General features: G+C 42.8%; 1 protein-coding gene across 2 annotated transcripts in view; it reads right to left on the bottom strand.

Moving 5' to 3' along the window:
- DPP3 (dipeptidyl peptidase 3) overlaps positions 1-21939 on the bottom strand; it is a 402067-nt gene that overhangs the window by 285437 nt on the left and 94691 nt on the right. For both annotated transcript variants that reach the window (XM_069207968.1, XM_069207967.1), the window contains exons 4-6: positions 17372-17509; positions 5701-5775; positions 4493-4586 (exon numbers count right to left, since the gene is read on the bottom strand). In XM_069207968.1, the coding sequence (XP_069064069.1) occupies positions 4493-4586; positions 5701-5775; positions 17372-17509 (307 nt within the window). The remainder of the gene's footprint in view (positions 1-4492; positions 4587-5700; positions 5776-17371; positions 17510-21939) is intronic.

Below are 21939 nucleotides of genomic sequence, written 5' to 3'. Positions count from 1 at the left end.
AGGAATTCAGGATTTGTCGGGGCACGCGACAGGGGCGTCCTTTATCTCCCTTGCTTTTTAATTTATATATTGAACCTTTGGCAATTTTATTACGGGCTTGTAAGGACATTCCCCCGTTTCGGATTGGGTGCTGGGAAAAGAAAGTAGTGTTATACGCGGACGATCTTATGCTATACACTAGTGATGTTATGACTACTTTACCTATGGTCAATACATTGATGGAGCAATTTGGCAGATTTTCAGGTTATAGTATAAATACAGAAAAGACAGAAATTATGTGTTGGAACTTGGCTTATGTTTCTCCCTTAGTTAAACAAGAGATCAAATACTTGGGAATCCAGTTTACAACTGATCTTAATGATGTAGCTAAGTTAAATTTTGACATAACTTATAGGGAAACCAAAAAACTGTTAAAGGCGTGGGCTGTTCTTCCACTTTCTATAATTGGAAGATCTAATATCTTGAAGATGTGTATTCTTCCAAAGTTTACCTTTTTATTTAACACAATCCCATTAGAGTTTAACGGGAGCTGGTTTAAAAAATTACAGGGAGATTTATCCTCGTTTGTTTGGGCCTCCAAGGGAGTAAGGATTTCTTGGAAAAAGATGAGTAGAAAGAAAGAGTGGGGGGGTATTGCATCTCCAGATTTTTTTAGGTACTATCTAGCTTTTCAACTAAAAAATACCAGAATGTTATTGAATATGAAGTTCGAGTACGCATTGGTCTGGAGAGCTCTGACGGCACATATTGAGGAAGGAGCTGATCATTTCTTATATAAATTTGGACACCCAAAGTACTTCAAGAAGGTGCGTTTGAAGCTCCCCAGACAGGCGTGTAATGTTTGGATTTATTTTCTGAAGGTGCTAGGGATACCTTATTATTGTAGTTCTGCTCCTATCTGGGATTCACCCGGTACTCCTGAACTATCAATTCCTTTGAGAACAAGTGGGATGGTAAAATGGGGTCAGATTATAGAAGGTTCTGAATTGTTAATCTGGTCTGCATTTCAGGAGCGTAGTAGAGGGACAGTTTCTAAATTCAAGTACCTTCAGTTATCTAGTTGGGTGAAATCTCGACGAGCAGGAGAAATAGGGAGGAGCTCATGGGAAGGGAAATTAAACCAGATAGCCATTAAAAAAGAAGTTGCTTCGTGGTATCATGCTCTGTTGGAAACAGTAGATGATGGTGCATCCCTCCCCTTGTTGAAGTGGGGGAGGATCTTTCCAACCCTAGAAGTTACAGCATTGTGGCAGAAGTCTTGTTCAGAACTGTGGTTTACTACTAAACCTGCAGGGTTGAAGAAAAACCATCTGTTTACACTACATAGGGTTTACTGGACACCTGCTAGATTAACAGCTATCGGGAAATTTAAGAAAAACTGTCCGCGGTGTGGGGAAGACAATGCAGATGATGTTCACATGTTTTGGCAATGTTCAATGCTGATTAAATATTGGAAGGAGATAGGAAGTATTCTGAAGGTAATTTTTGATGTAAACTTAAGAATAAACCTTCTTATGGTGGTGTTTGGGGTTTGTGAACCGGGCATAAATTATCAGAAAATGTCAGTACAACAGGAGCACTTGTTGTTTGTACTAATGCTTTTGGCCAGACGGGAAATATGTCGTAAATGGGTGGATCCTTTGCCCCCCCTTGTTCAGGATTGGCAAACATCTGTAAATCGACTGTGCAAAATGGAACAACGCGGTCCTCTTACTAGAAGAGATAATTTTTGGGTGGATTGGGAAAATGTGTATCAGTAGCTTATAAGTGTGGAGTAGTTTCAGTTATATAATTTGTGTTTTGTAGTTTCTTTGTTTGGTCTCCTCCTCCTGAAATTTAAGTCCAATGATTAGAACTCCCCTCACCTTATTGGGTGCTGCTTTGGTTATGATCAGGTCTCGAAGAAAACAGTAAGACTTGGTCGATGGCAGTCGATTGGGAAAAGTGCAATAAGTAGAACAGGTGGGGCGGCCCAGCAGTTTTGCGGACCGCACACCTGGAGCCATACCATTATTGCCTCGGTCATTGCCTTTTTCCTCTTAACCAAAGCGTGGGTGGCGAAATGAGGACAAGAAAACAAAAAAAACACATGTTAGATGGTAACCTCAAACCATTAATATCCCCACACATAAGGTTTTGTTGGTTGGGTAAAATTAGGTCTTTCTCTATGGAGTAGAGTTGAAATTATAAAGATGACTGCAGCACTGCACTATAATCACTTATTTGGAAAGCTACTGCTTCTTATTCACAAAGGCTTTCCAGTGAAGACGTAAGCTGTATGCAGATATGAAATTTTTCCTATTGAAACTGAAAAAGTCAAAGATGGGAATGCACAAGTTATATGCACAGGCCACTTCTTGGGGGAGTACAACAAAGACTTAGGAGTTGCTACTATATGGCAATTTGCCTCTCTCAAATGATATACTTTCTGTGCAGCACCACCCACTGTATGGGTTAACAGTGAGATGAAGGCACTGCAGGGCATCAGTCAATGGGACATCCTATACTCAAATAAAACACTCCACAGGGCTAAATCAAATCCAATGTCTAGGGCCATGAACATGCTATGGAATTAGGAACTCAACCAGCTAGGAGTACATCTAAGATTACATTCTGGTGCTACAATATGGGGAAACGCTGATATTCAAATTAGTGGCTTTATAGTGCACTGGGAGAAGTGGAGCCACAAAGGAATCTCGAAACTGAACCAAATTCTTCAGGAAAGCAAGGTCAAAACATTCCAAGTCCTCATGGAAGAATTCTAGCCTATAACAAACCAGTGTGCCAACTGTCACGCTGTATGAGGAGGTGCCCGAGGCCTGAACCAATCTAAATGCCTTCATCCTCAATCAGAAAATACTGTGAAAGATGGACATTCTGATTTTTTGGATGGCAGGGTTTGAGTAGTGGTTTTGGCTATGTAAAACGTACTCACATACCACCACACATATCTGATTCCGGTAGAACAGAACATGTGCCTGCACTGAACCAGGAATACACTGTGTAAGAGTGGACCACTATGCACAAGACGCACAATATATACACAAGGGAGGCAAAGTTAAAATGTGTATATTTCAATAAAACACATAATTGCTACTGATTTCCCATGAAGCTTCCAAAGGAGGGAATATTCCATCATTCACACTGCAGGAGATGTACACTCAGACTGAAAACTACTGCATGTTTTGTGGCAATGTCCTAGCCTTAACAGTTCATGACCCAACTGAGGGTTTACCGGGCGGACTGAAAACCACTGCATGTTATGTGGCAATATCCCCGCCTTAACAGTTCAAGACCAAACTGTGGGTCCACCTGGCTACTTCACATGGTACACCTGTAGCAGTATTGGTCAGATAAGCTACCGTAAATGATGTGACAGATGTACCTGGGCTCACTTGTACATAGAAGTAGGTAGCTTGTGATGGGATTAGCAACAGCAAAGTTTTGCATACTGAGACATTGGTGAAAAGCCATTGAACACATGTTGGAAGAATGAACAGCAGATGTTCAGGATGGAAAAATATGAAAAGTGATCAGTACAAATAATGATCAAATTGCTCTCTGATATGGGGACATTTCCTAAAAGTTTGACAGAATTGTTTTGATACAGATTTCTCTGTATTGTGGTTTGACCATGTTACTTACATAACCAAAGTCTTATTGATTGATTTACCTTCTATATGGTTATCCTTATTCGCTTTCCTTCACTTTAGGATAATAGTATGCAGAGGAGAAAGTATCTGACCCATTTGATTTGTCTAGTTTGCTATTCTGTAGTAATATGTAATTGAAGTTTCTGAATAATATCCAGATCGCCTGTACTGAATGTCATAACTACTGGCTTTGTCTGAGCTTCAATATGCTTTCCTATACAGATCATATTACTCGCAAAACTAAAAAAACGTACATCCAAAATACAGATTAATTATGTGATTGTTGTGAACCACAGAAAAATATATACAGATGCAACGTCCTTATGAAGTACTTACATTTGAAACTACTGCTGTTTTGCCTGAAACCCAAAAGACCTTCTGACCTAAACCGGTTTTAATAGAATTTTTTTGGTGCTTGATTGCAATTATCCCTAGCGTGCCAACACAATGAAATAACACTAATTATGTATCAACCTTTCAGAGATTTGTTTTCTGGATGAGAAAGGTCTCCAGTGCATGTTCGCAGTTAAATTGTATAATCATAACTGAAAAACATGTTCTACAGGTGCACATTACAACTGAATAAAAACAGTGCTTTCTCCAAGTTACCACTGAATAAAATCAGTGTTTACTCATCTATTTTCTTGTTTAAGTGGGATGACTCAGTGACACATCAGTAATGGAGAGATGAAGCATTCTATGAAGTCATAACAGCAACTGCTATCTGGAACTGTAAAATACTATTGCAAAAAAATGGCAGAAGACAGTTTAAGAACAAAATATATCTGGAATGATTGCTGTCTGGGCATAATTAAGTTAGTTCTACCAACTCTCCTTACCATTAGTGTTGGCAGAGGCGAGACGTATCTCATAAGTTGGCTTCTCATTGCTGGTCTTACTCTTAAACAGACGAGTGTTGTAGGCACTGATGTTCTGGAGAAAAGAAGTAAAATACAACACTGAGCTTCACCAAGACTTACAGTAGCTAGGTACATAACATAAAAACAATGCATGTATATGAAAAAATAACAAAGGAAAACAGAATTTCGTCTCTCTTGGTAACCCCAAGAAAGTTATAAGAGAGTAAATACCCGTTATGAAAAGGGGACTCCTATTATTACCAGAGCAATACTGTAGTTAAAGTCTTCTAATGTACAGAATACGACAACTGGTGCAGGAACATGAACGTTTTTACCACTATAAGTAGATGTGTTCAGTGGTTGGTGTAAAAAAAGGGTTTCCGAATGTCTCAATGGGTGTGTGAGTGCCTGTATGGGTATGTGAGCGGTGGTGTGGGCATGTGAGTGAGTTTGTGAATGGCTAGTGGCTGTAGAAGTGGTAGTTTGGGGGTTTAAGTGGGTCTCCGAGTGGGTGTATTTATTATTTTATTTTTTTTAATTGCGGCTTAAATTTACAAGGGGGCCCACGTTGAGCGCCTCAATGGATCTGCGCATCTGGGAACGTGGGGAAAGAAACATTTTAGGTCAATTATTTACCCATGAGGTGTCCCTCTGACGGACCCCTCATGGGCAATAAATTGCCGGCAGGGCTTGGCCACAAAGGGCCATATGTACGAACACATTTTCCCATAGACACAGAATGGGCAAAACTGCTTGCTACATCTGGCCCAAAGTCCCTGTACCCAGTACGGTAATTATATATTACTTAAGGTAAAAAAATAAAATTTAAAAAAATAACAAATTCACTCAAAACATTAAAGGTTACCTGGACGTTGTAGTTAGGTTGACCTTTTACCTACACAAAACTATACAAATTCAGCAGCTATCATTATAGTTATACTTATGTGAAGAAACTTGTGGCCTTAAATAGCTTTAGGCCATGAGTTATAGTTACTTAACAAAACTACAATTTTTCTACGGTTTTGAATGGATGAAATGAAAACCTAAATGTAACATCCCTGTAACCTTTATTTTTTTACAATAGATAGACAGATCAACAGATAAGATAGACAGAAAGATAGACCGATAGACAGACAGATACTAACATGGTGCCATCAAATATGTTAATGAAAGAAAAACGTTGATACCTTAGAGTCCAGGAACCTTTGAGCAAGTTCAGCATCCTCGAGGGTGCAATTCTCAGAGAAATAAGTGGTAGTTCCCTGAACAAAAAAGGAAGTTAATTATAAGTTTATTTCGGCACAGAACAGCAGTTTAAATAAAAAAAAAATTTAAAAAAATCACCTACTTTGCCTGAATCACAGTTACATTCTTTTTAAATCACTACACTGTTCGGGTTGCAAACATAATATATATTTCTAAGGTTTCTGCGTGAAAATACAATATTTGAGCTTATATGTATATCACGTTTTAAAAATAAAATGCATTCACAGTACTTTCTACATGCCACGTACTATAGACACATCAAATCTTATGTGTACTTTAAAGACATTGTTTTTTTTTTTTTTTTTTGGCGCACTCACAAATCCCCTCAGCCACAGAGTTACTTCTAAGTCTAATTCCGAGAGAACTCCAGGTGGGTCTTTCTTGATCAAAGAGCCCAAGTTGCAATGCCCGGCAATATTGCAAACTCTTCATTTTGGAAGGCAAAGCTTTCAGAGGTTTGACCTTGTGTCAGCTATCTTCCTCGATTCTTTCTCATTACGAAATACTGCTTATATGGTATTTGGGGTATTGTTTGTTTTTGCTCTCCTCGAAAACAATAAAGAAAACATTACGTTTTAATCAGTGCTTTAAATGGAAAAAAATAAGTGCAGGTACTCACCAAAAAGAGTGGTGGACTGGGGTGGAGTTTGGGGTGGGTCTAAGGGCGGGGCTAGGTTTTTGGACATTCTAAGCTTTTATGCCAGAAATCTGCATGCACTGTAAGAATGAACGATGTATCTGTCCATGAGTTATTACACTAATGGCCATTTATATAGTACTTATATAGAAGTGGTGATTATTAACCAACTAACCAAAGTAATCCTTCTTTAGCAGTCTTAGAATAACAATGTATTGAGGAAAAAACACCAACATTCCCAATGTAGGCCTTGCTGTTTTCATGTATTTCCTTGATGCAGGTTCATGAATCATTAAGCTATATACCAAGGATTTTAACGACAGGTAAGATAAGGATCTCTGCAGCAAAAACAATAACCAACTGAGCTACCTACATAAGCAAATCTGTGATCTGCATGTTTCATTCTGCGCATTATGGCAGACACGTTGATCCAGCCTTCCAGGGGGCCTCTGATAGAGCCAGCTCTGTTCTGGAGAGAGTCTCGCCCTGATGACCTTGACTAATTCTTAAACAGATTGTTTTAAATAGTGTTTTCCTTTAATATATTTTTAATGTAGGTGATGTTTGCATTTTACAGGCAAGTTTTGTGTTGATGTTTAATGCAACCTCCATAAAAAAGTTTATTGGATCTCAAAACAGTACCTCACACATGAGAAAAGGGAGGGAGTGACCGAGATTATTTATAGTAATAGTGAGCTGATGCTGTGTTACAAACTTAAAATCACGTCACTTTCCCAGAATACTAGATGTAAATACATTTAGAATTTTGCCAAGTGTGTCTGTGCACTGACAGTGTCCTGGCCAAAGAGGGCACAAAAGAGCTGAAACTGGATCATAAATTCAAAGCTGTTCCAAACAGGGGCACCTTAAATACGTTTGGCCAAGGGCCATGAAAACCTTAAGATGTCCCTGACTTAAACATTCATTTCACTGTCGGTGTATGAAGTGGATCCACATCAGGAGCAGAGGGCTTCTCTGGAGCAGAAGATGCCTAGGCCGTCATCGGCTTCACCTCCGGCGCCGGTTCCTCAAGGTTATCCGGCTTTCCGGCGCCGGGCACGGAACCCGCAGCATTTCTGAATGCTATGTTCAATATTTTTGCCACCATTGCGCCTGGTGGAGGGAATGCGGGTCCGTCAGGTCCTTTGGCCTTTGACTTGGGTGCTCCGGCTCCTTACAAGCAGACACCTTTTATGCCCTTTCTTCCTTCTAGAAGTACTGCTTCGGCGCCAATGCTTTTGCCGTCGCCCAGAAGACCGGTGACGCCGACGACGTCCACTGTCCCAGCACCGTTGGATTCACCACGGATCCAGTTGACCTTGAACTGTCTGGGGCGCCGCGGGATCCCGCGTCGGATGGCTCCGAGGGTCGGCATTGTCAGGGATCTTCGGCGTCGGCCGACGCTTTATCGACGCCGGGGCTAGAGTCCAGGCTCCGCTCCAGGACGTTGGCTCCAAGGCTGCTGGAAGAACAAGAATATGAGAGGCAGCACTTGGAGGAAGGTGAAATCATGGAGCCTTCAGGGGACCTGCAAGGCTTGGATACTGCAAGCGGCCTAGACACTTCCCCGGAATGGGACCTGGCTTCTCCGGGGGACTATACGGAGGAGGCTGCTTCTTTTCACGCTGTAGTGAGGAAAGCAGCAGACTTTTTGGACCTTCCACTTCCTGCTGCGAAGGTGAAGACCAACCTCCTAACCGAAGTGCTGCATCCAGCATCAGCTGTGGCGGAACCCCTTCTTCCTTTCAATGAGGCTCTTTTGGACCCTATTAAAGAAGTTTGGAAGAAACCAGTGACTTCGGCTGCCGTGAACAGGGCGGTGGCGAGATGCTACCGGGTCCCAGGTGATCCAGACTTTTTGACCAAGCACCCAACTCCGGAGAGTTTGGTTGTCCAAGCGTCGTGCTCCGCCCGTTCTGCTCCTGTTCGTTTCCTGGGGCTCCAGCGGACAGGGAGTCTAAGAGAATGGTCCAGGCAGCTAAAAAGGCATTCTCCCCTGCAGCATGGCTTTAAAATCTACTAATGCTACTTGCGTTTTAGGTCGTTGCATTTATGCCCTTATGGGTGAGGCTAAGGGCCACCCGGGATTATCACAGGAGGTGTTGAACCTTTTGTCAGACGCTTAGGTGGCAGCGACCCAGGTGATTCAATCTGGCTGGACACCTCGGACTCGGTGGCCAGGGCTAGGGGCACGTTCATAGCGACGAGACGGCAGGCCTGGCTGCGATCGTCAGGGTTCTCCCCTGATGTTCAGACTACTCTCCTGGACCTGCCATTTGATGGAGACCAACTGTTTGGATCAAAAGCCGACTCCGCTTTAGAACGATTTAAAGAGAGTAGAGCCAAGGCGAGATCCTTGGGTCTGCAGGCAGCCACATCCTCTGCTTTGAAGTCATTTAGGAGGTTTAGAGGATTTGGTCGTGGCGCTTCCTTTCGTGGCAGGCTCCATGCGGCAGGGCAGCAATCTGCAGGATCTCTTCCTTTCAGATCCTTCAGGGGCAGGGGTAGAGTATGCACAAGAGGTGACACCCAGCAGCACTCTTCCTCTTCCTCCAGAGGGGTGCAGCAGGGAAAGCAGCCTTAGTCCTCCATCACTCCCTGCTCACACGTCTCCTGTAGGGGGGAGACTTACTCACTTTCTTCGCATGGGGGAGTCAATAACATCAGACTCCTGGGTCACCGACATTGTGGGGAAAGGGTGTGCTCTTCCCTTTCGGGAGTTTCCTCCTCCCTTCCCTCCCCGCCCATCCTTCTGTTCGGACTACTATCTTCTGTTACTACAACAGGAGGTGATGTCCCTTTTGTCAAAGGGTGCAGTGGAGTTGGTTCCAGAGCAGGAGAGGGGTCAGGGCTGCTATTCAAGATATTTCCTGATCCTCAAAAAGGATGGTCGGTTGAGGCCAATCCTGGACCTGAGGATTTTGAATTGGTTCCTCAAGCAGGAAAAGTTCAAAATGCTGACCCTGTCACAGGTTCTTTTGGCATTGAACGAAGGAGATTGGATGGTGTCTGTCGACTTGCAGGATGCGTACTTCCATATTCCGATCCTCAAGTCGCACAGGAAGTATCTCCGGTTGGTGGTGGGGTCGCAGCATTATCAGTTTGCGGTCCTTCCGTTTGGTCTTACTTCGGCACCTCGGGTCTTCACATAGGTGGTGGGGGTGGTGACAGCGGAGCTCAGAAGAAAGGGAATAGCAGTATTTCCTTATCTGGACGATTGGTTGATCAAAGCCAAGTCTCCGGAGCTCTTGCGGTATCACCTGCAGTCGACAACTCAGTTGTTGTTCGACCTGGGTTTCTCAGTGAATGTGTCCAAATCTCACCTGGAGCCCTCTCAACGCCTCCTGTTCATAGGGGCAGTATTGGACACAACATTGAATTGGGCCTTTCCTCTGCCGCAGCGGGTTCAGGACATTCAGGCGTGGATTCCAATGTTTCGAAATGGAGCGGTCATTCCAGTCCTCAAGGTCCTACGTCTGCTCGGTTTGTTCGCTTCTTGCATTCTGCTGGTCTGGCATCCACGCTGGCACAAGGGCTCTTCAGTGGTGCGTCCGCAGGCAGTGGTTTCAACACAAAGGAGATCTCGAGGACTCGATAAGGATCTCCAGAGACGCTGCAGCGGATCTTCGATGGTGGACTGCGGTCGGCAACCTGTTGCAAGCAAGGCCGTTCTCGCTACCTCCGCCAGTGGCCACAGTTGTAACGGATGCTTCCACTCTAGGGTGGGGAGCTCATCTGGGGGACCTGGAGATCAAAGGTTGATGGTCTCCAGTGGAACAGAAGTTTCACTTCTATCTGTTGGAATTGCGGGCGATACGCCTGCCTCTCAAGGCCTTCCTCCCTTCCCTTCTCAGTCAGTCGGTTCAGGTCCTGACGGACAATACTACTTGCTTGGTAGCAAATCATTTGGCCAGAGTTCTGAACATGCGTGCGGACAGTCTCAGTCGGCTCATCTCGACTGATCACGAGTGGCGTCTTCATCCAGATCTGGCCCTTTACATCTTCCAGGGGTGGGGATATCCACAGATAGATCTGTTTGCCACTCGGGAGAACGCGCACTGCCCGTCGTTTTGCAGCCTCCAGTATCCAGTGTAAGGAGCTTTGGGGGACACGTTTCAGATGTCCTGGAAGGGTCAGTTGCTTTACGCGTTTCCTCCCATACCCTGGATTCCTCGGGTTTTGAGGAAGATCCTCCAAGACCAGGCACAAGTGATCTTAATAGCCCCAGATTGGCCAAGAAGGGTATGGTACTCGGATCTTCTTCAACTCTCTCTGTGCCTCCCGCTCTATCTCCCGTACAGGGCAGACCTCCTCTCGGAGGTACAGGGGCAGGTTCTACACCCCCACCTCCAGAGCCTGCACCTTCATGCCTGGAGATTGAACGGGGCAATCCGAGTTCCTTTTCTCTCCCACCGGAGGTGGTGGAAGTTATTTTATCGGCCAGGCGACACTCCACCAAATCGATCTATGCAAGCAGGTGGGCCAGATTTGTCAGTTGGTGTGGAGAGAACCAAATTGATCCCTTCAAGGCCCATTTTTCTGATGTATTTTTGTTATTTGCTTTATCCTTGGCACAGAAGGGTTGTGCAGTTGCCACAGTTAAGAGTTATTTATCAGCGCTGTCGGCTTTTCTGTGCCTTCCAGACCAACCCTCCTTGTTTAAGTCACCTCTTGTATTGAGGTTCATTAAGGGTCTCACTAATAAGTTTCCGCCCACTCAGTTTGTTATGCCACAGTGGGATCTTAACTTAGTATTGACCTTTCTTATGGGATCGCCATTTGAGCTGATGCTCTCTTGTTCCTTAAGATTTTTAGTTTTGAAGACTGTTTTTCTAGTGGCCATAACATCTGCTAGAAGAGTGAGTGAGCTCCAGGCTCTTCGTCTAGAGTCCCTATATATTTCCTTTTTCAGGGACAAAGTGGTGTTAAGGACCAAGGCGGCTTTCCTCCCGAAGGTTGTTACACCCTTTCATTTGGGACAGTCTATTACTCTCTCTTGCTTTTATCCTCCACCTCATCCATCCAAGGAGGAAGAGAGGCTTCACCGGTTGGATCCACAAAGAGCGTTGAGCTTCTCTGTCGACAGGACGAGAGAGTTCAAGCAAGATGATCAGCTCTTCGTTGGATACGTGGGGAAGAGGAGAGGCAGAACTGTCCACAAGAGAACGCTGTCCAGGTGGGTCATTCTCTGCATCAAGCTTTGTTATTCTTTAGCAAAGAAAGAACCTCCTGTAGGGCTCCAAGCCCATTCCACCAGGGCTAAGGCTGCTTCATCGGCCTTGGCTAGAGGTGTTCCTGTGGTTGACATCTGCAAAGCGGCAACTTGGGCATCCCTCCATACTTTTGTCAAACATTATTGTTTGGACTCGGAGGTCAGGAGGGATGACCATTTTGCCCGCTCAGTGCTGCAGGATTTCTTGGTTTGACCATTTAGGCACCCACCTCCGGAGGTGGTACTGCTTTGGGACTCTAGTCTTTAGGTGAGGAATCCACAGGTAGTTGTATCCATCAGAAGAACAAGTTACTTACCTTCGGTAACGCCTTTTCTGGTGGATACACTAGCTACCTGTGGATTCCTCACGGTCCCACCGCCTCCCCGTTGCCCGACTGGTCTTATCACAAATTCCTTGGATGAGCACCTGTATATTGTATATATGTATATGATAATGCGATGTATATATATTTCTTTATATATGTGTATATTTCAAGGGAAACGTATGGATATGTATATATATATATATTTATATACATAATTCGTGTTGTTGTTTCCATTAGTTTCGTTTCATATTATTGGAATAAAAGTTGGTATATAAGTTTAATTAATGTGCTTATATCACTCTGTAATGTCAATGTTCACCTGTTCGCCTCAAAGGCACGTAAAAAATAGTGATAACAGACGTCTGCACGTCGATGAGGGCTTCTTGTTGCCTGGATGACATCATACGACGTCACGTGGAGTTAGGCAATTGTGACGTCATTGTCGACGTGCAGAGCTAGAAGAAAATTTCCGTCGAGGGCTGGCGCGTGGGGAAAATTCTTTGGGTGAGGAATCCACAGGTAGCTAGTGTATCCGCCAGAAAAGGCGTTACCGAAGGTACGTAACTTGTCCTTTAGGGGCTATGAGATATGACCTGTATAAAGCAAGTGGTCATCAATTCGCAGAACCCCCACACCATAAAACGCATTAAATGGTCTGCTCCCTGTAAAACAAAATATGAGGCATGGAAGAAGGCAAATGGTCCAATAAACCTTCACCAGGGGGCGGGTCAAATAATAGATCAATGGGGGCTGGTGCTTAAAAAACTTCATGCTCTCCTCTGCAATAGAGTGCAGCCAGGTCAAACTGGGTGTAAACAGAACAGGGTGACTATGCAGCTAGTACCCAAGGAATGCTCACAATATAAAAAGAGGTATCGGCAGGCAGAAAGGCGTTACAAGAGGCTCAAAACTACGGCCTCAGATGCATTAAGGAAGTCAACACAGAAAGCCTATAAAAAAGCATTATGGATGCTGAAGACCAAAGAGACGGAAGAACATTGGAAACATCTGGTAACACTGCTCCCATCCACCAAAGTAGAGAATTTTGGGATTTCATCAGCACATTGCTTTATGACTCCGAAACAAACACTAACATGATCTCAGCCAGTGACTGAGAAAGGCATGTGGGAAATTTGTATGTAGACATAAAATATGTAGGGGATCAAGCTCACAGCACTGGTCTTAATGAATCGGATGTTTTAGACGACAAAATTGGCCCCATCACCATTAAAACTGTCCAAACTATCCTTGGCAAAATGAGGCGAGATGGGGCCCCCTGGACCTAATGGCCTGCCAGAGAGCATTTTCAGTTATGACCAAGCCTACTGGGACGCACCCCTGACTGCTTTATTCATCGACTGCTTACATTTTTCGGTGGTTCCGGCGGCTTGGAAGGGATCAATACTTAAACCTATCTATAAAAAAGGGGACATTACTTGACCTGAAAACTACAGGCTGATAGCCTTATTGGATGTAGATGGTAAAGCCTATGCAAGGGTTTTACTACAATAGCTGGAAGAATGGATCTCAGCAAATGGCATAATTCTACCTTATCAAACATGTTTTAGACCTAGTTCCTCTACGTTAGATAATGTTCTAGCACTTTCATATCTTTGACAAGAAGCACTAAAACGAATGTCTCCACCGCTTTTTGCATGCTTTATTGACTTTAGTGTGGCTTTCAACGGGGTGGTGCGGCACACCCTGTGGAAGAAACTAGCATCCTGGGGGATTCCAAGGAAATTGCTAGCTTCAATAATGGCCCTATACTCGGACACCTGAGTGAGAATAAAAATCACAAAAGCATATGTGACTAGGAAGATTTTTACCAACAAAGGCCTAAAACAGGGCTGCATTATAGTGCCCACTCTCTTTAATTTATATACAGCTGACCTGGGTGCTGAGTTGTTCAGAGGTAATACGTTTCCTCCAAGGTTAGGGCAATTGGTTCTCCCCATAATACAATACCCAGGTTGGGTTCATAAGGGCCCTTGATATACTGCATGACTACAATGAAAGAAATGCCTTAAAAGCGAACGCAGAAAAAACTAAAAGTTCTGGTTTTTAGCCGTCAGTCAAAAAATGTGTATAGAAGATGGAAACTCGGTCCTCTAAGTATAGTGCTGGAAGAGAAATATCACTACTTGGGGGTCTGGTTATCAAATACGGGGAGAATAACACATCAGGCCGCGGTACTGTCCTCTAAAGCAGTAAAAATCTCACATGTATTAGCAAAACTCCATCAGTGGATTAAGGCACCCATATTTTAATCCCTAGGGAGGGTGATAAGAGTAAAACTATTACCTTCAATTACTTATGGCCATCTGGCTTTTCCAGGCAAATTGACAGTGTCTCTAGAGAATGCCCAGATAAGAGTTTATAAAAGGATCCTTAGGATCCCCAGATCAACAAGGCATGCAGGGATACGGTTGGAACTAGATATAATATGTATGGATCTGTCATGCAAAATAGATATGATAAAGTTTTATCAAAGTGTCAGCAGGGCTGAGGATTGTAGCCTCAGGGGGGCTCTGAAAGTAATTTTCAAAAATAAAACAAGCAACTGGGCCATCTATCTAGCAAAGGCGGAGTAACAGTTCAACCTGGCCCCTTCCTACTCTACAGACCCTGCCATCACAAAAGCGGTTTTGAAGAAAAAACTGTAAGTGCTCGGTGTGCAAGCTTCTACAGCCAAAGATATCTTAACAGTCAGGGACATTCGTGGAGCTGACGGCCTGCATGAATCATATGCAACCTTCAAAGGCCAGCCTTATCTAAAAGCCCCGCTAGGAGAACGAGCATTCCAGTACATCCTTCAGATGCGCCTTTTAACCTTACCTGCCTGGGAATATCGACGGAAGTGGAAAACTGTTCAAGGGCACATGCACGAATGCATGTTGTGTAAATACCACACTGAATCAATAAAACATCTTGTATGTTGTTGCCCTTGTTTGGCGTCTGAACAGCACCTCCTGTTAAAACCTCTGTTCTTGAAACATGGGGTGAGAACATGCTACGAAGCCCTAAGCCTCATCTTTACCACAGTAGTCCCCATGGAACAGGCCAGTTTTGGAAAATTCTTCCATAAACTGTGTTCAGCCTTATGTCAGGCAAGGAGCCAAACTAGCAAGGGTACCTGTGGAGGGTGGGGGGCCTCAAAGAAACCGCTCTGACGATATGGCTCCTGCCGTCCAAGTCATCTTCCTCTGTCACCAAATGGCCTTGGCTACTGGAAACGGGTCTGGGTCAACATGCGAACAATTGGCTGATGTTCGTAGAAGGTTGTATTATGGGTATTTACTTGTGTAAACAGCCTGTGGTTAACATCTGGGGACCCCAGGTTGGGGCAATTTTTCTGGGTGCTGTAGTACTTTACAGCATTCCACAGAGGGAGCCATGACCAGGCATCTCTCTTGGCACTGGAAGGGTATCTCTTACTGCCTATTTTATTTCTTTTATTTTATTATTTTAAACATGTTGTAATGATTTTAATTAATCAGGCAATAAAGATTCATTCATTCATTCAATTCCCTCCAATGATCAAAGAATGATCTGAGAAAAATAATCTGTTGAACAGTGACCAAATGACTGAGTGGTTTATCTTCCTCTATAGAACATGGAAATGTCCACCTGAGCTTTTCTTTTCATTTCCAGGTGAAAAGCCAATGGAAAGATGTGGTGATGAATTACCCAGTCTCACAGCTCAATAGCTAGATGACATTAGGAACGAGACTATGGTCATCTATTTCTTCAAATAAACTATAGTCATCATGTTGACTATAACAACCGAGTTTACATTTCTTCATACAGATGGAACTTACCGAAGAAAACTACGTTCAACTCCAAAAATTTATTGAAGGTGCCACTTGCTAAGCTAATCATATTTAGAGAGCACTGAAGTTCTGATAAGAGGTTCCTACCAGTACTGAGACAAGACACTTGTCATTATTTGACTAGCTGGTGCCCTTTTAGTATAGTCTCTTCTTAGAGCCAGCAAGAGAGAGAGAGTTAAAAATATGTTTAAGGATGGTTATTTTAATAAGATGTTTTTGAGGTTAGTCCAACTAATCAGCATGACAGCTGTATGGATTTCATTTTCAAAAAGCAAGACAAACTATATGGATACAAAAGGACATACGGCCATTTACCTCTGAAACCAATTTCCTCGAGAAATGTTCAAAATATTTCTTCAAATAAAGAAACAGTAAAAATGGTTTGCAACTCATTGACACCTTTCACGGTAACTAGAACTTCCATATTTGCAAATATACAATTAAGAAGCCTTGTAAGGTTGTGTTGTAGCAAATGCAATGCAAGCATATACGTTGACCAGGACTTCTAATGCCACAGTTTTTTCGGGTTCACAACTGCCTGATCTCACATCTGATGCAAGCGCTCACGCTTTAGAATGGAGGGAGTCCCAAGCAAGTTGAAATGAAAACGCTCCACTACTGACTAGGACACTGCTCTTTAAATGTATTCACTTATCTACATATATTTGTATGCATTGATACTGCTAAAGAACAACCCTAGAAGGGATAAATAAATACACTGCTGTGCATAGCAGTGTATGGATACATGATCTATGGCAGAAAGGGGAAGGAACTATTGTGCATCAATTACAACAGGAAATACAAGGAATTATGTTTGCCAAGCCAGTTGCAGAGGTAGCTGCCAGTTGCTGAGGGCACTGGAATGGCCTTTTACAAATCAATACTTTATGCAGCTCAATAACCAAACCAATCCACAACAGGGAAGATTAAACTCTGGGGTACAGCCAACAATGAAGGAGGAATGAGTTATTCGAACAGAACAGTTTAATGATTTTTTTTCCACCAATCTACTGAAAGTAGCCAAATCTTACAGTGAATTTCTAAATTCATAAGATATTCATTAAAGGAGATGGGTGTTGGTCCTTGTGGCAGCCAGAGCTGAATTTCTTGGACGCATCACCAGATTAGCAGGTGGCTATGTAAGACACAAATGAAGTACATTGCTACAGTGGTCAGTGTGCAGAATTGAAGTGCACTGGCAGTTTCCAGTAATGCAGTTGCAGAGGGTGATGTATTAAACACAGGGGCGCACTAGCAGAGATGTGTGCGACTATGACGACAGTAGTACTTAAACAGAGTGTTGTGGGATGGAATAAGGTGTGTTTGCAGATAGTATGAGGTGGAGCCAATCAGAAATAGATAGTACTGATAGTGTAGTAGAGGCACTTCGAGGTGCTTTGTCAGAGAAGCTTGTGGGGAAACATAATGGAAAAGGAGAGGTGGTAGTAGTGAGCTTCAGGTACATGGTGAGAGGCATTCTTTAAGACAGAACAGGAAGTGTCAAGAAGGGTAAGGCAGAGCTAGGTGTTTGTCTCACTGTAATAATAATATAGGAGAATATGCTGCATGTGTGACTAGTCATACCTTGTCTCCCAGCCCCAGGCTCTGTTGCCTAGGTTCAAGCGAATACAAGAGCTCCCCGTAAGTCTCCCACAGGGATTTAATTTCCTCTGGGTGCTGATGGAATGCTGCACTGTTAAACACCAACTCCTTAAGCCTCTCCTGTGAGATAGAGGAAGCAAGAACAATGTCATAAACAACGTACTGTAAGAATACAACAATTCTATATACATTTTATTTTACATCAAAGAGCTTATTTTAAGGCCTTTTTGTCAGGTTCATCAGCACAAAAGGTGCCCCAAAGCAAGATGTCTAAAACCGAAGGACTCCTTGGCACCCGAAGAGGAAACATGTTAACAATTATTAATACCCAACCAGAATACAACATAATTTGGAGAGTACAGTATCATACACATAAATTCAAAATACATTCATTACTGAAAATGACCCGACAGTGCTCCTAAAGAATCATTTTTGTGTTTTAACATTACTCCAGTTTTGTAATTTCGGGCAGATTTCTGCTGAGAGGTGGTGGTTGCAGGGGGACAGCAGAAGAGACAGCTACACAAACATCCCTCAGATGAAGAAACAGGTAACCAGTGACCACTGTGCAGTATAATTACCTCAAACATTCGCCTTAAATAAAACTGAATCATTATGTTTATTTGTTGTAGCAACCTGCTTGCTTGTAACCAACTGCTACTTCAAAGCACTGATAAAAGTGTGAACATGAGTTACCCTGTGTAATACTTATAGGCGCTGCGCATAATGAAGCTTCTACTCACTAACAAATTAAAAACACCACAGAACTGAAAAGGACAGCATTTGTTGATGATTCTATATCCTTCTCCAGTCGGGAAAGTTGGCCTAAAGATAAGGGTGACGGTTACAGAACACAAATATTCTGATTCAATCAAGGGAAGGACAGCTCACTTGAGAGAGCATGTCCATCATGAAGTGGGAAGGTTAGCCCCAAAACCATTGAGAATTATTTTAATGAAGCCAAAGTCCGCTCTCTTCCATGACCCAGGCACAATGTGTTCCAGAGCTTGGTCCCTTGGGCCCACCGTTTCAGTTAAATCTAGACTAAACAATTAGCTAATGTTGATGGCTATCAGCATATGGATTGGGGTATAACTCAGGAACCGTGTCTGAAGATATTTTCAACCAGATCAATCTACCTTGTGCTTACGAAATGGTGGAGAGAATTCTTAAGTGTATTTTCCTTTGTAACCAAAAGTCAAGGAAGATCTTTGAAAGCATGGGTGATGTTGGGACATTACTTCAGGTTGATACAATCTGGCTGCTACATTTAGCAATCTCTGTAATTTCAATATATATTTCTTCAGTGATCCAGCCCAGATTAAGGTAAAGTAATCCAGGCTTCAAAGTACCCACACTCTGGTAAATTCAATTGGATGTGGCCACTGAACCAAGGTTCGGTCCTTCTAAACAGCCATCTATTAAGCCCCTGAGAAGAGAGGAGTGGAATAGTCCTGAGGTAAGTATTTGTCTGGTAAGATAAAGGGAAGGATGCTTCAAACGGTTTCTCAGTATCATAGATTTTAGTTTCAGAGCTACTACTTAGATTGCATTTGCAGTACAGAGCATAATAGCATATAAAGTGAATAGACTACAACGTAGAAGATAAAGACTCGTGGATCCCAAAGAACCTCTTTATTTGAGAGCCCACACACACAGTGGTCCCACTGGTACTGCACATGGTAGCCTCCACTGCATTGAAACAAATCAGGATGGAACATCGCAACTTGGAATCAAACATACATAAACACTACACAAAGATTCACTTGAAACAATAACACAATAAGCAAGTGACTTCTATTAAAGAATGGGCATTCAAGTACTATACATTTCCCTTTATACACAATAGCCAAGTGGGCCAAGCACATTACAGACTGAAAATAACACATAACTTTTATGTTATATACAGATTCCTTAGGAAGCATTAATTTTGAACAGTCAGATTAAAATCTGGGTATTCACTGCTGTGGCATCACATAAGAGGATAAATGAAATGGTTATCCAATGTAGTAATAAGACGTCACAAGAGAGGGTAACTGAAATGGTTATCCAGTGTAGTAAGGTCACCAAGGAAACTCAAGAGACCCAAGTGTGGTGGCAGAAAGGGGGCTGGTGGTCTCCACCCCGGCTTCCACCTCTCCCGGTCTCCGCAGACACATAGGTGACAGGAGAATAGGGGTGCCTTCTCTGTAGCTGACAACAACCAATGATAACAAGCAGACCTCAAAGAACCGCTGACAGCACTACCACGGCTCTCAGTGCTCAATGAGAGAGTGGAGAGCGTAGCTTTGGGCATGAAGGAGTGTAGATGGCAGAATGGCCAGTGGATGTGTTGTGAAGAAGAGAGTTACTCCTCAAGTGCACATAATCGGAGGATGAATGTAGGGCGCCTAGACTGGTGCAAGATACATTGGTAGCTTGTAATGTGTTTCCGTCGTATGACAGCTGTGTATAACGTGCGCCCCAGTAGTTTTTGGTTTTGTGATGTAATGATTTAACAATGAATTACCAGCTTGACAGAGTTGCAGGCAAACTTGGGATTCACACTTTGAAATGGACAGAGTTGTGAACAATAAAAACACAAAATATACTGTTAATGTGACTGTGTTTACTGCTCGTTCAGAAATACTCTGTCTGGCCCAGAGACCTGCCTATCTATCTTTCATAGCCCCTGCAAGGTCAAGGTATAGCAGTAAGGTGCTTTGTGGTGGTTTGGATCGGTAGAGGAAGACATTAAGGCAGATTCCAGGTCCCATTTCATCATGTTTGCTCACATATTCTTTTTACTAAAATGGTCTAAAACGATTGGGGGCAGTGAATGTCAAATGGCAATCCAAGTGATTTTGGCAGTAGCACCATTGATACTACATGTAATTTATTAAGTCAATAAAATGTAAGCCAATTACATCTAAAAGACAGGAGAGGTAAAGTGTTGTTTCAGGCCCATGCTCCTAAATTAGGCACATGTAGGTCAGCTGTCACCCATAACCTAAAATAGAAGACATTTTAGCTAAGCTAGGGAAGGCCAGATACTTTCCAATGCTCGATTTGAGAGCAGTCGACCACCAGATGGAATAGTCAAAAAAAACATCTGACTACATTTATAATCCCACCATGTGCAATCCAATAAATTAGGCATCCTTTTCACTTGGCATTTTTAGTCGCAACATTCTAATATCTGCAGAGACTAAACACAAACAAGAAAAGTTGAAAGATGTCGTACAAATTTCCAACAACAAAGTCAAGACCATCACATTGTGTAACTTTACTGATAAGGTAGACTGTTTACAACACAGAAAATGTAAGGAAGGTGTTTATCCTAAATTGAATTGAATCCGGTCAATCAAGGAGGTGCTGTATCCCTCTATCAATGATCATATGTTATGATGTTGTGAGATTCTGAAGACATTGAGTGATGCCAGCAGTTTTGAATAAATGTAACAAAACACAGAAGGATGTTAAGTGGCATGGAGAACAAACTGCTTTTGAAGATTGAAAGGAAGCCATCATAAAAGCTCTCCCCAGGAACCCCTTAATGATTTAGAACGTGTTTTGATAGAGGACATCAATATTGGTGTAAGGGAGATTGCATAATTTCATGGATCATGTGACCATACTGTTACTTCTAGAACATGGTCTGGTTTGTGGAAAAACATTCCACTATTGAAAGGTGAGTATTAGCTACTGTGCGGGGACAGAACATTTTCGTTGAAACCAGTTTACCCTCAGGTCTGACCACAAGCCACTTCTCATGGAGGTAATCAGACTGATGCGAAAACTGAATGAATATTACTTCAAATTCTGCTACATTAGAGGTGGCAAAATCAGAAGGATGGATCGCTTTTCCAGACTACTGGTCAAAAAAACGAAAACTTATCGAGAGGAGGAGTATTGTTGCTACAGCAAAACACATAGTGGTAGGCACTGAAGCAGTAGTAAATTGTCAAGGATGGTGCAACCCAGATAAAGAAAGTGAAGGAATAGCAACCACTACATAGTACAGGTTTGTCCAAAGGAACACCACTAGAGAGGAATGCTTGCAAACCTTTTGGAAGACCCAGGAGCAGCATGGCTTGGAAGAACATACCCTATTAAGAGGAGATAAATTTTTCTTTTACCAGACCGGTAAGGGTCAACAGTATTAAGCAAGCACATAAAGATCACTTAGGGGCTCATGAGATTAAAAGACTAGCGAGAAATACAGTCTTGTGGACTAACATTAACATAGTGGGTGAGGGCTTTGTTAAATCCAGTTATGAATGCCAAAATTCTGTTAGGTCGAGAAGATGCAAGAATTTTCCTATGATTTTAGTGCCTTTTCTACAAGCGCCATGAGGATATTTAGTCCTTGACTTTTGTTTCACTGCAGCATCACTCCATTCTATAAGAAGAATTCAATATTTTTCAGAGTGGGTGGGAAACCTATCAGTGGCTGCAATACGCAATGTTGTGTAATTTCTACAGGAGATTAGTTCAAGGGAACGGTTACTAATTTCCACAACAAATGGTAATAGCGTGCATTTTTCCCTTAACCACATGATGATTTATAA

This window comes from Pleurodeles waltl, chromosome 9 (genome assembly GCF_031143425.1).
Source record: "Pleurodeles waltl isolate 20211129_DDA chromosome 9, aPleWal1.hap1.20221129, whole genome shotgun sequence".
Taxonomy (NCBI): domain Eukaryota; kingdom Metazoa; phylum Chordata; class Amphibia; order Caudata; family Salamandridae; genus Pleurodeles; species Pleurodeles waltl.
This window is presented reverse-complemented; position numbering and strand designations above follow the sequence as displayed.